The sequence below is a fragment of the Cnephaeus nilssonii genome, assembly GCF_951640355.1.
Source record: "Cnephaeus nilssonii genome assembly, chromosome: 6".
Classification (NCBI taxonomy): Eukaryota; Metazoa; Chordata; class Mammalia; order Chiroptera; family Vespertilionidae; genus Cnephaeus; species Cnephaeus nilssonii.
Window position 1 is genome coordinate 100,766,267 of NC_137077.1, and position 23,821 is coordinate 100,790,087.

Below are 23,821 nucleotides of genomic sequence, written 5' to 3' on the forward strand. Positions count from 1 at the left end.
ACCCTGGTTTACATCATGCAAATGACATTAGTATTATCGATAAAACAAAATTGGGGATAACTATTACAAAATAAGAGTCTGGATTATTAAAGTCTACTACAAATTAGTTTTGTATCTGACCTAGTCCATGAAAACAAGAACAATTTTTAGTTGATCATGCAAGTCAAATCCTTTTACAATTTAAAAAAGGACCCTACAAATTTCTTCTTGAAATTTGACTTCCCATAATAGAGCACCTGTCAAGATATAACTTGGCTCTCTTAACATAAAATACACTTTTGTTACAATCTTCCCCCACTCCTACACCAAGGATTAAAATGCCCTGGAACATACTATAACAATTACAGCACTTAGTAAAAACCAACAACACACTCATCCACAAGGTGTAATACAATGTAGCTCACTGTTGATGTTAGCAGCATTTGTTTTCCCCTCCTCTTCAGTCATCATGTCTGTCATTGTGAGCAATTCGGTATCAAGAGGATCTGAAGAAACTTTGCTTTTTAGCTCTTCAGCTACTGCAGGGTTCTTCTCGCTGCTGTCCACCCGGGCCGGCAGAAAAACAGGGACTGGCACCTAATTCACCAAAGTATTTACTGTTAGGTTTGCTCAACATTAAAAGGTATTTTTCTAGCCCTGGCTGGTGTGGCTCAGTTGGTTATGCGCCATCCCATGCACCAGAAGGTCACCAGTTCAATTCCCGGTCACAGCACATGCGTGGGTTGCAAGATCAATTCCCAGCAGGGCGTATGCAGGAGGGAGCTAATTGATGTTTCTCTTTCACTTCAATGTTTCTGTCTCTCTCTCTCTCTCTCCCTCTCCCTTCCTCTCTCTCTATAATCAGTTTTTTAAAAATTTTTAAAAGGTATTTTTCTAAAGTAAAAATTATTCTGACACATGGTCTACTTTATCATTCTATCTATAATAATAAAAGCATAATATGCTAATTAGACCAGACATCCTTCCGGATGACCTTCCGGACAAAGTCGGGGCTATGAGGGAAGCCCGGGTCCCGGTTGCCAGCGGCTGGAGGGAAGCCCGGGTCCCAAGTGCCAGACAGAAGCTGGTGCCAGCAGCCAGAGGAAGGAAGCCCTACTCTTGCACGAAGTTCGTGCATAGGGCCTCTAGTACTGGATAAAAACCTTGCAAAGAACACCTATCAAAACTAAGATGCTGCCCTAGCCGGTTTGGCTCAGTAGATAAGCATCAGCACAAAGACTGAAGGGTCCCAGGTTGAATTCCGGTCAAGGGCATGTACCTCGGTTGCAGGCTTGATCCCTGGCCCCAGTTGGGGAGTCTGCAGGAGGCAACCAATCGATGTGTCTCTCTCTCACATTGATATTTCTCGCTCCCCCTTCTCCTTTCCACTCTAATCAATGGAAAAATATCCTCAGGTGAGGATCAAAACAACAACAACAAAAGCATGACTAAGATGTCACCTGTGAAAAAGAAAGCTCAGAATGCAAGCAACTGCCTTTTGAAAAAAGAAAAATAACTTTTGAGTTATCATCAACGCATCATTTCATGCAAGGATTATCAATCAGAGTTGGCAAGAATTTATGGCCTGCTTATCTGCCAAGTTCTGCATTAAAATTTGAAGATATATAGATGAACAGGCAGTAATTCTTGCACTCAAAGAATTCAGAGTACAGTTACAAAGGCAAATATGAACCAGCAACAGTGATGAAGTATGACTGATGTTATAACAGTAATCCTAACTAATAAAATGGCAATATGTAAATTACCATCACTCTGCTACGCCCACGATTGGGCCACAGGGAGGCGCAGGGGGCGGGACTCGGGGTGGCTGGGGTGGCCGATTGGGCCGGCAGGACGCTGAGCTCGCGTCGCCAGTGGCGGCACGAGCTCAGTGTCTGCGCCATGGCTGTGCTGCAGAACAGAAGGGGCCTCTGGGGCAGCGAGCTCACGTCCCGCCGCGAACCATCAAAAGCAGAGGAGCTGGGTGCCTGTCTGCTCCTCTGAAAGGCCTGTTGCACCAGCGGACAGGCACCCAGCTCCCCCGCAATCGAAAGCGAAAGCGTTTAGGGGACCCTACACGTGCATGATTCAATCATACACTGGGCCTCTAATATATATAAAAGTACTATGGGAGTATAGAAGCTAGAACCAGTACTCTGTTTGGGGAATAACAATGATTATAAGAAAAATATTTAAAATTTATTAAGCACCCAGCATTGAGTAATGCAGACACGCTGACAGGGAGAAATGAAGGCACCCTGCTTCTCCCACCATGTATATGTGTTTAATAGAGGCCCAGTGCATGAAATTCATGCACTGGTGGGGAGGGGTGGGGAGTCCCTCAGCCCAGCCTGCACCCTCTTCAATCTGGGATCCCTCTTACAATCTGGAACTACTTGGCTCCCAACTACTCGCCTGCCTGCCTGCCTGCCTGCCTGATTGCCCCTAACCACTTCTGCCTGCCTGCCAGCCTGATCACCCCCTAACTGCTCCCCTGCCAGCCTGATCAATGCCTAACTGCTTCCCTGCTGGCCCGATTGCCCTTAACTGCCCTCTCCTGCAGGCCCAGTCCCCTCCAACAGCCCTTCCCTGCAGGCCTGGTCCCCCACAACTGCCCTCCCCTGCTGGTCTGGTCACCCCTAACTGCCCTTCCCTGCAGGCCCGGTCCCCCCCAACTGCCCTTCCCTGCTGGCCTGATCGCCCACAACTGCCCTCCCCTGCCAGGCATCTTGTGGCGGCCATCTTGTGACCACATGGGGGTGGCCATCTTGTGCAAGGGTGTGACAGTCAATTTGCATATTACCTCTTTATTATATAGGCTAATTTATGATATGTAAAATATCCTACCTAATAATAGACAAATATGCAAATTGACCGTACCTTCGCTATGCCCGCGATTGGCCAGGAGGCACAAGGGGGCGGGACTCCGGGTGGCCGGGGTGGCCGATTGGGCCGGCAGAACGCTGAGCTCCCGTCGCCAGTGGCGGCTCCAGCTCAGCGTCTGCGCCATGGTTGTGCTGCGGCACAGAAGGGGCCTCTGGGGCAGCGAGCTCATGTCCCGCTGCACGGACCATCAAAAGCGGGGGAGCTGGGTGCCTGTCCGCTCAGGCACCAGGCCTTTCAGAAGCCTCCGCCCCGCCGGAGGGTTCTGAAAGGCCTGGTGCACCAGCGGACAGGCACCCAGCTCCCCCGCGGTCAAAAGCAAAAGTGTGGGAGCTGGGTGCCTGTCCACTCAGGCACCAGGCCTTTCAGAAGCCTTCACGGCGCTGGAGGCTTCTGAAAGGCCTGGTGCACCAGCAGACAGGCACCCAGCTCCCCCGTGATCGAAAGCAAAAGCATGTAGGGGACCCTACACGTGCATGATTCAATCATGCACTGGGCCTCTAGTTCAATATAATAAAAGCCTAATATGCAAATTGTCCCCTCGACCGGGAGTTCAACCACTCGCTATGATGTGTGCTGACCACCAGAGGGCGGCACGGAACATGGAGGGCATCAGCGACGAGGCGCTGGCAGCGGGCGGCAGTGGAGGCACTGCCGGCCCCAATGGGCTTCCAGGTGGCTATTGGAGGCACTGCCGGCCCCAATAGCCACCAGGACTGCAGGGGGTGGTCCGGCTCCCCGTGGGTTTACGAAGGAGCTGGTCTGCGAGGCCGGCTGGGAGAGAGCGTGCTGCCTGGCTGGCTTCCGTGCAGCACTGCTAGGCAGCCCAGAGACCCACAATGCATCCCGGCCCACAACATCTGGCCACGCTCACTGCATCACCACGTGGAGACTCTGGTACCATGACTCAGGTGGAGGGGGGCACACAGGGGCCTGGGGGCCCAGGTGCTGCCCAGGACCCAGAGGTCAGCTAGAAACTGCCCTACCACGCCAGATGCTCGCGCTTCGATCGCCGGCCAGGCCTAGGGACCACACCCTTGCCCAAATTTGGTGCACCAGGCCTCTAGTATGACATATAAGCACAGAGTAACCACCTGGAAAAATCTCCAACAGTGTTCATGTTTGGAGTACAGATTAATAATCTAATATGTTATTAACTGATATATTATATTTAAAAACTACCAGCAATTTTAGAGCTGGAATAACATTACAGATAATTTATTTCTACATCTTAATTTTAATGAAACCAATAGCTGTCCCCCAGGAGGCTACAATAGACAAGCCCTGACATAAGAGTACTAAGTATTGCAAATGATTTATAATAAAGTATAATAATATTTGGTATACAACTCTAACCCACGTTTCAGTTCTAAGCCTAAAACAGCATCACAAATATTTTTATTTAATATGAACCAATATAAAATACAATGGAAATAAAGCAAACATAGACATCTGCTGAACTTCACTCTCAAAGATGAACATATACCCAATTCTATACAGCGTCATCACCAAGAGAGATTCAAGCACACACCTATATCTAACTGTTGAAGAAAAGCCGGCTCAACCCCGTTTGCTAGCTTCACTGAAGCAGTAACTGCAACAACACTGTTCTCCCACCCATGCCTCATAAATCTCACAATGGAAAATAAGTTGAAATCCAACTTACAGGAACAGGAACTGTAGTGGGGACAGGAATATTCTGGCTGTACATGTGCATAGGCACTGGAATATATACAGGCACAGGGATAGGCACTGGGACATACTCTGTCTTCCAATTGTCATCTGCAAATGCAACATGCGATGAGGTAGCTCGTTAACTAGCACTGATACAAAGTGTTCAGTGTTAAAATAATGTGGTAACAAAGAAAAACTTAAGTGTCTCAGTCCCCATTTAAAATAAATTCCCACTTTTCGCAAAATTAGTTAATTTAAAAAAAAACTGAATGAAGTAGCTGTTCTCTTATAGGGAATACAAACAGAATTAAGAACTTTATTTTAATAGAAAGAAAACAACCTTTAAAAAACAATATATAGTTTCTGACACCTTACAAATTTCCCTCACCTTCCCCACAAAAAGATTTATTTAATCTAAAAATCAGTATATACCTAACATTTAAATTTGATGAAAATATATATTTGAATTATTTCATCTCATTCTGAGAAGGAAACAGCATTGCTGTTATTATAGATCACACTTAGAGATGATGGTCAGAGGGAGTGCTATAACTTTAGTATGTCTTAGCCAAAAAATTTTGCCATGACATTATTTCACTGTTAACGTTAATTTGTATCGTAGGCCTTTATCAGAGATTAATTTTCATAAATGATTTTAAATAATATGTTATATTCTCAAGGTAATGTCTAAAATTAAACAGGCAAAATCAACAGAAAATAATAAAGTAAATTTATTCATAGCCTACTATTTGAGAAAACCTGGAATTTCATTAAGAGAGGTATAAATACAGGGAAGTTTATAAGTCAAATTCCCCCCCCAAAGTTACCTGTCTGACAAGATTTGGTCTGCATGTGAGGTTTACAGTAAGTAGCTTTTGTCATCGTTAAAGGTTTGCAAAGAACCGCTTTATTCTTCATCTCTTTGTTGGGTGTTGGAGAAGGGGGTGGTGCTGAACCCTACAGAGAGGCAAAGAGAAACATTTTATTTTTATTACTTCTTGCTGGGAATAGATACTGGGTTTTAGTGCCTGTGAAGGGAACACAGTAAGAGTATAACCAAATTATGCTGTTAATATTATGTTTACCACAGCCTTAATCTGGTAGAATCAGTTAGGATAGAAGGAATCTATCCTGGCCACTGGAAAAGCAGTAGTAATTGGTCATTCTACAGATCTGTGTTACCTTGAAAGGATATCATCAGCATGTCTTTTAAAAACATAACACAAGCCCTAGCCGGTTTGGCTCAGTGGATAGTGTTGGCCTACAGACTGAAGGGTCCTAAGTTCAATTCCAGTCAAGGGCATATGCCTGGGTTGCGGGCTCGATCCCCAGTAGGGGGCGTGCAGGAGGCAGCCAATCAATGATTCTCTCTCATCATTGATGTTTCTCTCTCTCTCTCTCTCTCCCCCTCTAACTTCCTCTCTGAAATCAATAAAAAATTTATTTTAAAAAACATAACACACCTCATTTTTAGGTGCAAAACCAAGGTTATGAGTCAGAATTTTTAAAATATCTTGGCTCTTTTAAATTTATTTGAGAAAGGAAAAAAGTTCCTGTAGTTAGTATGTCTATGTGATACTCTAGCTCCCTCTGTTGGATAAACAGCTTATACATGGTACTAACTTTGAAAGGATTAAGAACAATGATTTAAAAAATTACCAAACTTTAAGTCATATATTTCCCATGTCACAACAAATGTAATTATTTTTTAAATATATTTTATTGATTTTTACAGAGAGGAAGGGAGAGAGATAGAAAGTTAGAAACATCAATGAGAGAGAATCATTGATCAGCTGCCTCTTGCACACTCCCTACTGGGGATGTGCCCGCAACCAAGGTACATGCCCTTGACCGGAATCGAACCTGGGAACCTTCAGTCCACAGGCCGACACTCTATCCACTGAGCAAAACCAGTTAGGGCACAAATGTAATTTTAGAAACTTATAGTCTCTCAAATGTTTTCGCTATGTTCACTGTAGCATTATTTGCAAATGGGAAAACACAAAATTGAAAACAAGCTGAAGCTCTGTGCAAAAGGAACTAAAGATAAGGTGCTCTCCATATCACCCAATGACGGGGAAAACACAGAATATTAACACACTCAGTTCACTTGTAGTTCTGTTTTACAGTCACCATGAACACTAAACCTTTGCTCTAAAAAGAAATACAGGGGTAGGTTCCTGCCAACCTCTGGTCATATTTTTAACAGATCAATACATAATCTTGTTTCTGTTGAAACACTTTATTTAATACATATTTCTTACACTTAATGATATGCAGCATTTCTTTTTAACATTATGATTATAGCATCTATATATACAAAAAACCCTAATATGCAAATAGACCAAACGGCAGAACAACCAAACAACCAGTCACTATGATGTGCGCTGACCACCAAGGGGCACATGTGGACCATGGTGGGTGTCAGCAGCAGGCAGCAGAGCGCAGAACATGGTGGGCACTGGCCGCAGCAGGATGGTGGAGGTAAGCGGGGGCCGCCAGACCAAGACGGGGCCCCTGTCGCTGTCATCGGGGTAAGCCTCTGGTGGTTACTGAAAATTCTTTGCTCCCACACACCACGGTCCCACACGGTGCTGGCACCTGCTGCCAGCACCGGCACCGCTCATACCCGCTGCTGACACCCAGCGCCAGCCCCGATTGCTCGGCGCCATCAGCAGGTTTGAGTGGCAGCTGCCGGTTCCAATCACCCATCAGGGATTCTCCACCACCCCCCTGCTACTGAGTGGCAATCAGGGCTGGCAGCCACCTCTCCCACCCACTGCCAGAAACAGCCCCACTCGCACCAGCAGCCGGCACCGGAGCCACTGCTCGCACCCGCTGCTAGCACCTGGCGCTGGTCCCGATCACTCAGCGCCGTTAGTGGGTGCGAGCAGCTGCTGCCAACCCCAATCACCTGAGAGCTTCTCCACCTCGACCTGCTACTGAAGGATCATCAGGGCAGCAGCCACTGTCGCACCTGCTGACAGTGCCAGCCCCACTTGCACTGACTGCTGGCACTGACCCCAATCGCTCTTCCGTCAGAAGGTGCAAGGGTGGCCGGCGCCATCAGCGCGTGGAAGCGATGGTGGTATGAGTAGGGTTGCCGGCAGACAGGAGACCAGGGGCCAGGTGGAGGCACGGAGGATGGGCCAAGACCCGCCCCTGTGCCCACTGCAGCCTAGCAGCCCACAGTTTCTTTTACGGTGCACAAATAAATGCATTGGGCCCCTAATCCTACCTAATAAAAAGGTAATATGCAAATTGACCGTACCATCGACACGCCCACAAGCCACGCCCACAACCCAATCAGAGAAAGTATGCAAATTAACCCAACCAAGATGGCTACAACCACAGAGAGCAAGGTTTCCCAGGTAACAGAGCAAGCCAAGCTTTCTGCGAGCTGTTGCAGGCCTAAGCCTCCACTCAAGCTACAAAGTTTCAATTATAGAAGGTAAACAAATTCAAACAAATGGCGGCAGAATGGAGCTTGAGGAGCAGGCCAGGGTTGCCGGCGGCAACAGGGGAAGCAAAGCTTTCCGCACACCCTGTCCGGGCCCAGCCTCCGCTTAAGGCTACAAAGTTTCAATTATAAAAGGTGAATTTACTGCAACAGAAATGGCTGCCGGCCGCGGAGGGAGCAGCAGGCTTGGCTCCGCTCCAGGCTACAAAGTTTCAATTGTAGAAGGAAAACAAATTCCAGATACCAGGGCCTCCGCTTGAGTTGCCAGGGGGCGTGGCCAGCCTGCAAACCACCACAGGCCCCTTGCCCAGGCTGCCCCACGTCCCAAGGGAACCCCCACCTGATCCTGGACGCCCTTCAGGGCAAACCAGCTGGCCCCCACCTGTGCACCAGGCCTCTATCCTATCTAATAAAAAAATAATATGCAGATTGACCATCATTCCAACACACAATATGTCTGCCCCCATGTGGTCAAAGATCCTGTCCCCATGTGGACACAGGATGGCAACTACAAGATGGAGAGGGCAGTTGGGAGGCACCAGGCCTGCAAGGGAGAGCAGTTGAGAGGGACCAGGCCTGCAAGGGAGGGCAGTTGGAGGTGATCAACCCTGCAGGAGAGGGCAGTTAGGGGTAAACAGGCTGGCAGGGGAGCAGTTAAGCATCAACCAGGCTGGCAGCGGAGTGGTTAGGTGGGTGATCAGGCTGGCAGGCAGAAGCAGTTAGGGGCAATCAGGAAGGCAGGCAGGCAAGCAGTTGGAAGCCAGCAGTCCTGGATTGTGAGAGGGATGTCCGACTGCCCGTTTAGGCCCCTTTTCCCCCCTGGGATCGGGCCTAAACGGGCAGTCGGACATCCCTCTAAGGGTCCCAGATTGGAGAGGATACAGGCTGGGCTGAGGGACAAGCCCCCTCTGTGCATGAATTTCGTGCACCGGGCTTCTAGTTGCTATGTAATTGCTCCAGTGGTCATCAACTCTCAACAAACATGTATACATGCAGTACACACATACTGGACAGTAGTACTTGTACTCATTAATGTGAGTACATATGTACACAGTGATGTAAATCAGGTTTGATGTAAATCAGATTCAGCATTTAACTTTTTATAAGAACACTAGGGACCCGGTGCACAAAATTCATGCACGGGGTGTGTGTGTGTGTGTGTGTACCTCAGCCCAGCCTGCACCCTCTCCAATCAGGGACTCCTTGGGGGATGTCCAACCACCGGTTTAGACCCTGTGGGACATGAGGTTGGACATCCCTCTTGCAATCTGAGACTGCTGGCTGCTAACAACTCACCTGCCTGCCTGCCTGATCACCCCTAACTGCTCTCCCCTGCCAGCCTGATCTTGCCCCCAACTGCCTCTGCCTGCCTGATCTCCTCTCCAACGGCCCTCCCATGCCAGCCTGATCTCGCCCCTAACTGCCTCTGCCTCTGCCCCCACCACGATGGCTTTGTCTGGAAAGAAGTCGGGCGTCCAGAAGATGGCCGGTCGACCCAGTCTAATTAGGATATTACCCTTTTAGTAGTATAGATAGATTATATAGGATAGGGTTGCTTAAATGATGGGGCGGGAGAGCCTTTTTCAGCAGAAGGAGATGCTCTTGGCAGACAGAAACACATAATCTCTATATCTGGACTGACACCAGCCATATGCACTATACTACCAAACCGGTCATGAAAAAATTGAACCGCTTTCTTACACCTTATACCAAACAGCTGTTGCCCTTAAATCCCCTCCTCAGCCCCCACCTTAGGTTCTGCCTTTACAGTTCAACCAGATTAGGTTCTGACTGGTCAGTTTCTATGCCAGTCAGCGTCTCCGGGTCTATCTCTGGGACTGATCTAAGAGGCGAGGTTGATCAGCAGCCCCCAAGGAGGCCCAGAGAGAAACAAAGGCACGGCTACTGGCAAAGCCAGGAGAGAGGCAACAGCTGATTAACAGCTGCCATGGAGGCTGGAGATCAGACCCTGCCTCTCTCTCTGCAGGCCTCTCTCTGGGCCTGATCCGAAGCCCCCTCGGTAATCAGTGCTGGGTTGCTGCGCTGACACTGGCTGCTGTCAGTGCTGGGTCACCACAGCAACCCAGCACTGACTTCCAGTATTCGGTCAAGCCTTGGTCATTACGGACGCTGGCTCTTTATATATATAGATTAGCACCTTACTGTTGGCAGAGCTGCAGGATGTATACCAGGCAATGCACTGTGGGGTGTGAGCTCTTGACCATGGCACACCCCACAGACAATAAAGGAGAAGTGATGACGTTTATTCTGCAGACAAGGAAGACATCAATGAGGGTGGCAGGGTGACATCTACCTCAGAAGCTGGGCTCTGGCAACTTGCCATGTCAGCAATTTTCTCTCCAAGAACAGCTTCACATTTTAACTAAGTCTTGTCTGGTGGGTTTTCACCTCACATCTTTTAAATGTCTTCATGTAAGGTGTAAAAACAGTGGTGCTTCAATTGAAGGCTTTGCTCAGGCATAGGGTCACATGCTTCTGTGTCATTAGCAAATTTCCCCAAGGCAAAATTCCATTCTAATATTTTGGCTGCTGTTGGGAGTGTTAAGCTGACTTTCATCATTTAATCTGATGCCTTGTTTTGCCATCTTGTCCAGGTCTTCATTAGTAGGCTCTACTGCTTTCTCTGTCAAAACTTACTCCACATCTTCCTTCATGTCCCCAAAGCCTTCTCCACTTATTCGTGTATAATAGGCATTGTTTTTTGGGTTTTTTAAAATATATTTTATTGATTTTTTACAGAGAGGAAAGGAGAGGGATAGAGAGTTAGAAACATCGGTGAGAGAGAAACATCAGTCAGCTGCCTCCTGCACACCCCCCTACTGGGGATGTGCCCGCAACCAAGGTATATGCCCTTGACCGGAATCGAACCTGGGACCCTTCAGTCCGCAGGCCGACGCTCTATCCACTGAGGCAAACCAGCTAGGGCGGCATTGTTTTTTTAACACTGTTCTTTTATTGTCTGTAACACCTTCAAAGACTGAAATTTTTTACACAGAGTCTGGTCAAATTTCCCAACAGTTATTCACAAAAGCCTACTGATGCTGTCCTGGGCTGTACCAACATAATCAACTAGAGGCCCAGTGCATGATTGAATCATGCACGTGTAGGGTTCCCTACACGCTTTCGCTTTTCGCGGTGGAGCTGGGTGCCTGTATGCTCCGGCACCAGGCCTTTCAGAAACCTCCAGCTCGTCGGAGGCTTCTGAAAGGCCTGGTGCCTGAGCAGATAGGCACCCAGCTCCCCCACTTTTGATGGTCCGCAGCCGCTGAGGGGGGCTGCCGCGGACACCTGGCTACCCTGCCGTTGAGAGGCGCAGCCGGGTGTCCGCAGCAGGCCCCCTCAGCAGCTGCGGATCTGGCCGTTGAGAGGCACAGGGGGCGGGAGTCCCGCCCCCTGCGCCTCTCAACAGCAGGATAGCCCCCCTCAGTGGCAGCGGATCCGTGCCTCTCAATGGCCGGATAGGCCACCCCGAGTCCCGTCCCCCAGCCTCACGCCGCCCAATCGTGAGCATAGCAGAGTGATGGTAATTTACATGTTACGCTATTATTAGATAGGATAATGTCATATACAGTGATTTCCAGAAGACCAACATAGCATTTTCCTTATTGGTGTTGAGAGCCTCCTTTCAAGCTCTCATGAAGTGGGCCTTGAAAACTTTCAATATGCCCTGATCAAGGAGCTGGATGAGAAAGAGTGTTTGGGGGCATAAAAAGAACTAAATTAAAAATGGGCATTTTTTAGTTCTTCATGGCAAAATATATTATCCAATAAGAATACCTTGAAAGCAAGGTTTTCATTTTAGAGGTAGTGTTCAACTTCTAGAATAAAGCAGTTGTAGAATCTCAGAAAACATTTCAAGTTTTTTTGGTCCCATCTCCAGTTAATAGCAGATGATTCAGCTTTTCCTCTTTGAAGTGCTCATGGACTGTGTGTGGGCTCTGTACACTGTGAGGGGTTTGAGCTTAAAATTAACCTTAGCATTAGCACACAATAGCACAATCTCTGAATGATTTAAAGTCAGGAACTTTGGCAGTCACTTGTATTATATAGATTCGTTTGTCAATGACTTACAAACAGCCAGCCTTACCAGTGCTGAAAACCTGCTTGCCCATATAACTCTTTTCCTGCACAACACATAGGTCTTCTCCTACAGCATCCTGATATGCAGAACCCACCTTGCCTCCAGTTTAACAGTTTCACTCCATATAGTCTTAAAATGTGTAAGAGAGCACTAGGCAGGATGAAGTTAACATCTTCCTGCCCTGGGTAACATGTGAGCTAGTCTCAACAGTGATGCTCACTATGCTTCTGAAATCAGGTGTAAGCTCATGAACCCACAAGTCATCACTACTCGACCACTTCCACAGCTTCACTACACACTCACTATACACTACAGACTTGACTTTAGCACTTAGAGATGCTAAAGTCCTATACAGACTGATGAATTTCTTGTTCCTCTCTCTGGGTGTACCATATTGTTGACTCATGAACCCTCAACTCACAGCTAACTGACTGAAGCTCAAATAACAACATAGGAATCTCCTCTAAAAGGCACATCACAGCATTTTGGTACATAGGCCCAATAGTCAGCACTTCAGTGCTATGATCAGAGGAACTTGTAAACAGCCAAATCAACAACAAAAAGCAGAAAATTTGAAAAACATGCACTAATCATAGACTGTGAAAAGGACACTGGTGTACTATGGAATGAGAAAGACAAGAAGGTAAAGCCTCGCCTTGTTCAACCTGGCGAAGGATGCATTTACACAAGTCACATTTTTCATCACTCTGCACAAGTCTGCAAGTGACCTCGAAAGTGCCATGGGGCCCTAGCAGGTTTGGCTTAGTGGATAGAGCAGCACCTGCAAACTGAAAGCTCCCAGGTTCCAGTTAAGGGCACATGCCCTGGTTGTGGGCTAATCCCCAGTAGGGGGTGTGCAGCAGGCAGCCAATCAATGATTCTCTCTCATCATTGATGTTTCCATCTTGCTCACCCTCTCCCTACCTCTCTCAAATAAATTTTAAAAAATATTTTTTAAAAAAAACATAGCCTATCTAATAAAAAGGGAATATGCTAACTGACTGTCATGCCCTCAAAGATGGCGGCACCCACAGCCACCAGATGGCAGCACCCAGTCCCTTCAGCCCCGCCGAGGCAGCAGGAGTGCGGCACGGCTGGGTCCTTGCCCAGGTGGGTCCGACCGTGCCACACACCTGCCTTTGGAGTCCCCCAGTCCCTTCAGCCCCCCAGCCACCCAGGGCCAGCCCAAGGCACAGGCAAGTCTCGGATGGCTGCTACCCAGCCACCCGGGCCAAGCCCGAGATGCAGGCAAGCCTCACATGGCAGCTGCCCAGGGGCCCAGGGCAAGCCCTAGGCGCAGGCAAGCCTCAGATGGCGGCTGCCCAGACACCCAGGGCCGCCGCAGGCTCAGGTAACCAGGGCCGGCCGAGGCTTGCGCTGCGGGCAGTGGCAGCAGCAGAGGTGTGATGGGAGCGTCACCTTCCCCTGATCGCCGGGTCACCTCCCGCCCCTGAAGGCTCCCAGACTGTGAGAGGGGGAAGGCTGGGCTGCAGGACCCCACCTCCAGTGCATGAATTTTCATAAATAAGGTTGGGAAGTTGCCTCATAGCTGCACAAAGATAACAAAACAGGGAATGAACACCTTTATGTTCCTCAGCATAAATCAAAGTTCCTGATATTAAAATCAGATAATTCAGTCCTGGCCAAGGGGCTCAGTTGGTTGGAGGGTCATCCCATAAACCAAAAGGTTGTGGGTTTGATTCTGGTCAGGGCACATACCTAGGTTTTGGGTTCAATTCCCAGTCAGGGTGGGTGTGGGAGGCAACCGATAGATAGTTCTCTTTCACATCTTTCTCCCTCTCTCTCTCAAATCAATAAAAACTCACAAGGCCTAGCTCCAACATACATCTTCACATTCCTATTTCGGAAATAAATGCACAAAGCCATTAATGAGCTGGCCCAGCCCTTCCTTTTACCATTATTTCCCAGGATTCCACCACAGGTTCCCCTTTAAGCTTGGACCTAAAAAACCTGTTTTGCCAAATATGCTTGCCCTTTGCATATTATCATTCCTTTTCATCCAGTCTATCTTCTACGCAACTGTTTAGAAGCTTTCTTACAGCTGCCAGGAACAGACACAGGCAATCATTTCAAACATCTTTTGCTACTGTCTTAAAGATGCATCTATTATGAGTGCTTCACAAGGTGGGGAGGGGCCATAATTATTAACCTTTATATTCCTTAGCATGTATGAAAGTACCTGTTTTAGTATCAGGTAATTCAACTGAATACTTCAACTGTCCCAACCGAGTAAAGTAAAGAATCTTTTATTATTACAATCACATTAAATTGAACTGATTATTTTTTTATATCTCCACATTAAAATTATCAATAGTTATCACTTTACTTAAGCAATACTTACCATCATTTTGGATCGGGACATCTGACAACCCTGATCTAAAAATAAAAAAATGTAAACAAATTTTAAATGAGACAAATATCACTTTCTTCAGAATTTCCTACATCTATTTTTGTCATTAAATTTTAATGTTTTAAAATAATTACTAAAGAAATATTTTAAACTATTTTCATTAAAGAATATTATATTTGAGAGCTGAAATACAGAGCTAAATGAGTGGAGTTAACTCTTTTCCCATTTTGTCCCTGCAGAAAACCACACACAACTTTGGAAGTAACATTCCCTTCGAGATTTAACTCTTAAGTAATGCACAGCTCCTAAAGGGCTTTTGTTGCTCCTCCCAACCTACCCTAAGGTACATACAATTTGTTAAAAATGGGTTTCATTTAAAATTTCAGGTGACACATAATAGGTGGATGAATCTTGTAGAATTTTTTGTTATAATTCTGTCTAGCTTCTCTGCAACCCAACTAGACTATATTTCTTCAACTAACATTAAAAATTTTAAAGAGAATTAAATAAAAAGAAACACATCATATAGGACACTTTCACACAGAGAAACTATGGAAGTTGCTATTAAACTATCTCCAAAATCAACTATTCGTTTATAATTATGTACTTTGAATTCAGATCTGTAAAACTAAAGATTATTGTACAGGTTTTTCAAGTTGCACAGCACTCTAAATTATGACATACCGTAATGCAAGTTTTCAGGTCCTTTCTGAGTCGTCATGTTAGGCTCATTCTGCTGGCAGTAGAAGCGCAATAAGCAATGCTGGTCACAGAAATGCTTCATTTCCCCACGCCACTGCACACGCTCTTTAAGAGTTCCTTGAGATTTACAACAGTCACACCTTGCAGCCTTAATAAAAAAAGGAAGGTACCAGAGATTTGAAATACAAGGTTTAAAAAGTCATGTATGTTTTTTAAAAGATTTCTAAAACTTTGTCAGTAATCATTGCCAAATGTGATAAAACAATGTTTAATAAAGAAAAAACTAATATAAATCATAAATATCCACAAAAGTGAAAAAAAAGTAGCCATTTTCCTCATTGTCAAAATCCTTTTCTACACTTACCAAAAGTCAAAGACCAGAATTACAAAGATATGATAACCAAAAGGAGTGAAAATAGTAAGCCAAATTGACACAATATATGGTAATATTTTAAAATAATTTTGAGGGACATAAATATACTGGCAGAAGTCTCCTACAATCATAATACATTGAAATCTCTGATTAGTGAACAGACAATAAATCAATGTAAAGAAGTTGCACAAGACCAGATAAATTTTGAAGCTCTTCTGTTAAGAAAATCATGGATATTGCCTTGAAGTATTTTTGTTTCTCAAGAGTTTAATATAACAAATTTGAAGAGCTTTAATAAATACACTGATTTAATTTTAATAAGAACTTTAAGTTCATGTTTTAAAACACTCAATGTTTAAATAATTAAAAAACAATTATATTTTAAGACAACTAATATGACCTACATCTAGGAAAACAATCACCCCTAAATGGTCTATAATTTCATATACAAAATAAAACCAATTAAAATTCATAAAAAAAAAATAAACTTTATTATGGTGAATAAACATGGATTTTTATATTTTTAGTGATCCCATTTTACCAAGCATTTGCCCATTTTCACTTTTTGTTAATTTTTTTATTATAATAAATCTTTATTTTTGTATTACATAAGTCCCCTTTTTTCCCCCCCACTGACTCCTACTATAACCTCCTCCTTTCCCCCTTCACCCAGGCCTTCACCAACCTACTGTCTGTGTCCACGGGTTACACATACATCCCATCTACCCACCTCCAGACCTTCCCTCTAAGATTCCACAGTCTATTCTATGCTTCTATGTCTCTGGATCAATTTTGTTCATCAGCTTATTTTGTTCCCGAGATTCCACATGAGTGAGATCGTGTGATACTTGCCTTTCTCTGGTTAGCTTATCTCACTTAACATAATACTCTCCAGGTCCCTCTGTTACAGGACTCCAAGGCAGGAGGATTAGGGAAACTGATACTCTCATCCTATGTGAGTCTTTTGTTCTGAGGTGGATCTCTTGTAGACAGCATATATATGGGTCATGTTTTCTTATCCATCCAGTTATAGTTATCCTAAGTCTTTTGCTTGAAACATTAACATGTAAAGTTATTATTGATATGTACTAATTTATTGCCATTTTAATTCTGTGTGCCTAGGTTGCTAGCTCTCTGTATTTCTTCTTCTCATTATAGCAGTCCCTTTAGCATTTCTTACAGTGCTGGTTTTATTGTGATACTCCTTTAGTCTTTTTTTTTGGTCTTGGAAGATCTTTATTTCGCCATCTATTTTGAATCTAGCCTTGCTAGATATAGTGATTTTGGTTTAAATCCTTGTTTTTCATTATCTTGGATCCTTCATGTCACTTCATATCTTTCTCTTTTGGCCTGCAGAATTCCTGATGAGAAATCAGCTGAAAGCCTTCTGGGAGCAACATTATAGGTAACAATTTGCTTTGCTACATATAATGAAAGATTCTGTCTTTCATTTTTGCCATTTTAAATATGTGTCTAGGTATGGGCCTATTTGAGTTCCTCTTTCTTGGAGTTCTCTGTGGCCCCCCTGAATTGGTGTGACTTTTTCCTTCACCACGTTATGGATGTTTTCTGTCATTATTTCTTCAAACATGTTCTCAATTCCTTGCTCACTTTCTTCTCCTTGTGGCACACCAATTATGCAAATATTGTTACGTTTCATATAGTCCCATAGCTTCCTTAAGCTGTCCTGTTTTCTAGTTGTTGTTGTTTTTTGTTTGTTTTTGGTTCTCTGAGTTTTATTTTTCTATCCTACCGTCCACTTTACTGGCCCAATCCTCAGCTTTCCCTAATCTGCTGTGTATTCCTTACACTGTGTTCTTTATTAGTACTATATCATTCTTCAGTTACTATATCTTTTCTCAAGCTGTTGAGCATCTTTGCCATCATTATTTTAAACTCTATGTCTGATTTCTTATCTCCATTTCATTTAGCTCTTCTGCATAATTCTCTTGTTCTTTCATTTGGGGCTTTTTTTTTTTTTTTTTGTCTCCATATTTGGCTGCCTGTATGGGTTTGTGACTATGTTCTGGGTAGATCTGCTATGCCTCCCAATCTCTAGTGCAGGACAGCGTCAAATACTGTTTCTGACTAATTAGATCAGGCTAAGACTCAAAGACTCCAGAGATCAGCCTCTGCCTGCAGAATGATTGGATTCAATCTTGAGTAGCCTCAGAGAATCATCTACAGGTGGAATGAGATGTTTTCCAACAGTGTGGGGAAAATGCTTCTGCCTGGAGGCTGTTATTCTCAGTCTCTTAATGGAACTCAGGAACTCCACAGGATGGGGCAACTGTATTACCTCCAGGCAAAAACTGCCTAGGTAGCAAAGATCTGCCCGAGAAAGATGTACTCCGCAGCTTGAGGGAATGACCCAGCACAGCAAACTGGGGTGTCTGCCCTTTGAGTCCCAACCTCAGTGGCCCCAACTTTAGCTTCTGCCCACACATCTCCAGTCCACTCCACCAGCCCTCTGCCAGAACCCAAGGTGAGTGGCTGCACACGAAATTTTGTGTGCCCTCTAAGAGGATGCCTGCATTTCCAGCCCTCTGTCCCAGATAAGACAGCAACCCTGCTGCTTTTCACAGCTAGATGTTAAGTGGGCACCTTTCTCAGTTCTGGTGCTCTTTGCAGGGTGGCCCAGCTTGGGGTTATACCCCAGAGTTCTCAGTAGCAAACCCCATGCCCCAGCTGAGATATCTCTCCAGAACTTCAGCTGTTGTCTGTGAGATCCTGGCCATCCCTTTCCCACCTCCACCCTTTCTACCAGTCTCTGTGCAGTGTCTTCTTTCAATCCTTGGTTATCAGGGTTCTCTCCAGCTAATTTTCAGTTGTTTATTCAGGGTGTTTCGTTTTGTATTTTAGTTGTAATTACAGTTGGTTCCTGGAAGCATGTCTGTGTAGCATCCACTTACTCCACCACCATTTTTAAACTCCCACTCTTTCTTAAATCTTAATCAATGAGTGGATCAGAAGCTTAAAATGATTAGTTTCTAACAGTCATTTTCACAATTAAGAAATTTTATAATTTCCAATCTAATTACAGTACAAAGTTACTATAATTTTTAATTACCCTTTCATTTAAACTACTTGGAATTTTTTATAAAAAATAAATATTAAGTATTTTGTAGTTCATAATAATCATGGCTGAAGTTTTTCCTCATTATTCTAAATTATCTAGAGTTTTACACTGTGGCTCATGAAATTTCTCAATTTATGTCTCAACAGGAATTCCACAAATAAATACTATGTCAAAATTACTAGTCAGGAATACAATGAATGATTTTGTTGGTAAGCAGGTTTTATATTACACAAATACTCCGAAGTTAGAACATGGGCTCTTTTTTTCCTCCAAGTAAGGTATTTCACCTGCTGAATAAATGTTAAATGAATGAAGAGCTATAGTATAAGTTATGACTATTAAGTGACACCAATATCCTATCTCTTGTCCAAAATCTTGTGAGCTCAAATTTTATAATGCTGGTAATAAATATTATGTTGTAATCTCAATAACATTAGCACTTTATATCAACCAGGTCATATTTTACTCAATAATGAAAAACATCCCTATATTATATTCTCAACAGCCAAAGACTGTTCTTACTTTTATTATTATTGATTTTAGAAAGTGGGGAGGGAGAGAGTGAGAAAGAGTGCAGGAGAGATAGAAAGACAGATACACACATCAATTTGTTGTTCCACTTAATTATGCATTTATTGGTTGCTTCTTATATGTACCCTGACTGGAGATAGAACATGCAACTTTGGGATACCACAATGCTCTAACCAACTGAGCTACCCAGCCAGGGACAAATACTATTGTTTAAAATAACCATTCAAGTGGTCCAGACTTTATTTTTCCACCCTTTTTATACTTTACTAGAGGCCCAGTGCACGAAATTTGTGCATGGGGGGGGGGGGGTGTCCCCTCAGCCCAGCCTGCACCCTCTCCAACCTGTGATCCCTCTCACAATCCAGTCCGACTGCTGGCTCCCAACCACTCGCCTGTCTGCCTGATTGCCCCTAACCGCTTCTGCCTGCCAGCCAGATTGCCCCTAACTGTCCTCCCCTGCCGGCCTGGTTGCCACTAACTGACCTCCCCTGCAGGCCTGGTCATCCTCAACTGCCCTCCCCTGAAGGCCTGGTCACCCCCAACTGCCCACCCCTGCAGGCCTGGTCTCCCCCCAACTGCCATCCCATGCAGGCCTGGTCTAACCCAACTGCCCTCCCCTGCAGGCCTGATCGTCCCAACTTCCCTCCCTTTCAGGCCTGGTCCCTCCTAACTGCCTTCCCCTGCTGGCCTGAATGCCCACAACTGCCTTCCCCTGCCAACAATCTTGTGGTGGCCATCTTTGACCACAAGGGGGCGGCCATCTTGTGTGTTGGAGTGATGGTCAATTTGCATATTACCTCTTTATTATATAGGGTTATTATATAGGATACTCAAAGAAAGATGAAGGAATTGAAAGCTTAACATTCTATTCATTCAGTCTAAACAGTGCAAGATGACAAAAGTGAAGTTGTAGCAGGCTATCTCAGTCATTGAGTACCTGAAACATAAAAGCTCATCATCATACCTAATAATAGAAAAACATGTAAATTGACCGTACCTCCACCACGCCCACAGCCAATCAGAGTGAGTATGCAAATTAACACAACAAAGATGGCAGTTAATTGGCATATGTAGGCACCCAGCAGCCTGGGTACTGGGAACTTTCTCGGCACCCAGGTCACTCCGAGGTAGGCCCCGCGTGGGTCCTGAGCAACCTGGGAAGGGCCTGAGCCAGGGGGCTCCTGGGCAGGGGCAGAGCCGGGAATCAAAGGCGATCAGCGATTGGTTTGAACTACAGAGGAAACACCTTTTCTGACTGCTTATTGGCTAAGCTCCCTGTATGGCACTGGTAATATTCATAGTAACTTGGGTATAAGAATCCAAAAAGGTGATTTAGGGTTTTTCCACCACACTCCTGGAAAAAAAAAACGAAGGTCCACTGCTGGAGAGCTAAGAAATGTCATATCCTGCCCTAGCCGGTTTGGGTCAGTGGATAATGCCTAGGCCTGCCGACCGCAGGGTCCAGGTTCGATTCTGATCAAGGGCATGTACCTAGGTTGCCGGCTCCTCCCTGGCTGGGGCCCAGGTCAGGGCTCATGCAGGAGGCAACCAATCAAAGTGTTCCTCTCACTTTGATGTTTCTCTGTCTTTCCCTTTCTCTTCCACATTCTCTAAAAATCAATAGAAACATATCCTCAGGTGAGGATAAAAAAAAAGAAAGAAAGAAAGAAATGTCATATTCTATGAAAGACACATCTTGAAAATGCCTAAAGAAAGTTGTCATTTTTTCATGGTGAAGGGACTGGAGTCCGTGTTGATAAAAACACCTTGGTGGCTGCAGTGGCTGGCAGTGGCTGCAGCAGCGGGGTGAAGGGGCTGGTGCCTTCCCCTGATCAGCCCAGTTGCCTCCCACAAAGGGAGGCCAGACTGCGGCTTAGGACATTCCCTGAGGGCTCCCAGTATGTGAGAGGGGGCAGGCTGGGCTGAGGGACCGCCCCCCCCCGCAGTGCACAAATTTCGTGCACCAGGCCCCTAGTGTTATATACTCTCTGTAATCCTTACTACAGTCCTGGAAACTAAGGTCTAAGTAGAAGAATTAACTTGCGTAAGGAAAATATTAAAAATGTAGATACGGATTCAAAGCAGACTATCCATCAAGTTATAAAGACAATGGAACCCAAGTCAGTGTGGCTCAGTGGATGTAGCATCACCCTGTGGACCAAAGGGTCCTGGGATCAATTCCAGTCAGGGGAATGTACCTTGGTTGCAGGCTCGATCCCCAGCCTTGAGCATGCAAGAGGCTACCAATCGATGTGAGATACATCGATGTTTCTCTTTTTCATTCACCCTCTCTTCCACTATCTCTTTTAAAAAAACACACAACACAATGGCAAAATATCCTCAGGTAAGCATATTTCATAGATCTAGAACAAACTCTCCAAAAATTCATATGGAATTTAAAAAGACTCCAAATAGCTGTAGCAATCCTGAGAAAGAAGAACAAAGTATGAGGGGTCACAAGACCAGATATCAAGCTATATTACAAAGCCACTGTTCTCAAAACTGCCTTGTACTGGCATAAGAACAGACATATAGACCAATGGAACCGAACAGAGAACCCAGAAATCAACCCAAGCCAATATGCTCAGTTAATATTTGACAAAAGAGGCAAGATCATACAATGGAGTCAAAACAGTCTAAATGGTGTTTGGAAAATTGGTCAGATACATGCAAAAAAATGAAACTAGACCACCAACTTACAACATACACAAAAATAAACTCAAAATGGATAAAGGACTTAGACATAAGACAGGAAACCATAAAAATACTAGAAGAATCCACATGCAGCAAAATCTCAGACATATGCCAAAGCAATTTCTTCACCTATACCGCTCCTAGGACAATGGAAACTAAGAAGAAAATAAACAAATGAAACTACATCAAAATAAAAAGCTTCTGCATAGCAAAAGAAACCATCAACAAAACAATAAGAAAGCCCACTGCATGGGAAAATGTATTTGCCAATGTTATCTCCGATAAGGGTTTAATCTCCAACATTTACAGGGAACTCACACAACTTAACAAAAGGAAGATAAACAATCCAATTAAAAAATGGGCAAAGGACCTAAATAGACACTTTTCAAAAGAGGACATTCAGAAGGCCAATAGACACATGAAAACATGCTCAAAATCGCTAATCATCCAGAGATGCAAATCAAAACAACAATGCGGTATCATCTCACACCTGTCAGAATGGCTATCATCAACAAATCAACAAACGACAAGTGCTGGTGAGGATGTGAAGAAAAAGGAACCCTCATGCACTGCTGATGGGAATGCAGATTGGTGCAGCCACTGTGGAAAACTTAATGGCGTTTCCTCAAAAAATTAAAATGGATATCCCATTTGACCTTGCGATCCCACTTCTAGGAATATATCCCACGAAATCAAAAACACCCATCAGAAAGGACATATGCACCCCTATGTTCATAGCAGCACAATTTACAATAGCTAAGATTTGGAAACAGCCTAAGTGCTCATCAGCAGATGAGTAGATTAAAAAGCTGTGATACATCTATACAATGGAATACTACGCTGCTATAAAAAAGAAGGAACTTTTACCATTTGCAACAACATGGATGGACCTGGAGAGCATTATGATAAGTGAAATAAGCCAGTGTAGAAAGATAAATATCACATGATCTCACTCATATGTGGAATATGATGAACAACATAGGCTGATGAACAAAAATGGATCCAAAAACAGAGAAGCACCAAACGTACTATCAAGCCTCAGAGGGAAAGCAAGGGAGGCAGGGGGGGATGTAAAAGATCAACCAAAGGACTTCTATGCATGCATATTAGCATAACCAATGGACACGGACACTGGGGTGGTGGAGGCTTGTGCTGGACGGTGGGAGGGGGGAGTGGCCAGGGAGGGGTCAATGGGGGAAAAGGAGACATATAATACTTTAAACAATAAAAAAAGAAATTAATAAAAATAATAAATATAGATAAGTATTTTTTACACTTCAAAAAAAGCAATGGAAAAATATCCTCAGGTGAGGATTGAAAATAAATTAATTTAAAAAATAATTTTTTAAAAAATAAAGACAATGGAAAGACAAAATGAGTTAATGTGAATAACCAGAGAATCAAAATCCTAATGTAAAATGCTGGATGAAGGTTCTCAATTTAACATCTAAAAGCCAAATCCATTTGTATAAAATACTCCAAGTATTTCATTGACTCTTAGTGATTTCCTTCACACATTTCTCCTTTGTAAGATTACAAAAGGTTTCATTTTTTTCAGGAGATAATTGATACTGCTAATAACCTGGTTATTATTAATAGGAAAGGAGTAAAGGAGAGACTAGATAATATATTCATGCCCTTTATATAGCTTTGCCAAGAAGCTGGAGTTAACACTCTCCAGGTGTTAACTGGGGAAGGGACTGGACAATAGCCACATGCCCAGTAAGGTCTGGGTGATGTGGCAGGATGCTTATCTGTCAGTCACACATGGGATGAAGTCTGTGCCCAGAATAGGTGTAGCCACTGCAAGGATGAGAAAATTTGTTATTTAAACTCCTAAACAAAGAGAGTTCACTCTCTTGCCCTCTTAAAGCTGTTGGCTCCCTTGCTGCTCAAGCCTGATTCCTGCTTTGTGGGGCTCAAACTCACCCACGTGGCTCATGACAATGTGGGACCCACACAATGGACTGATG

The 23,821-nt window shown here is 44.4% G+C and overlaps 1 protein-coding gene across 6 annotated transcripts in view; it reads right to left on the bottom strand.

The window, feature by feature from the left end:
* Positions 1-23,821, bottom strand: part of ZMYM2 (zinc finger MYM-type containing 2) — a 179,806-nt gene that overhangs the window by 46,936 nt on the left and 109,049 nt on the right. For all 6 annotated transcript variants that reach the window (XM_079775649.1, XM_079775647.1, XM_079775648.1 and 3 more), the window contains 5 exons: positions 15,154-15,319; positions 14,461-14,495; positions 5,364-5,493; positions 4,529-4,644; positions 405-576 (listed from right to left, as the gene is read on the bottom strand). In XM_079775649.1, coding sequence (XP_079631775.1) covers positions 405-576; positions 4,529-4,644; positions 5,364-5,493; positions 14,461-14,495; positions 15,154-15,319 — 619 coding nt within the window. The remainder of the gene's footprint in view (positions 1-404; positions 577-4,528; positions 4,645-5,363; positions 5,494-14,460; positions 14,496-15,153; positions 15,320-23,821) is intronic.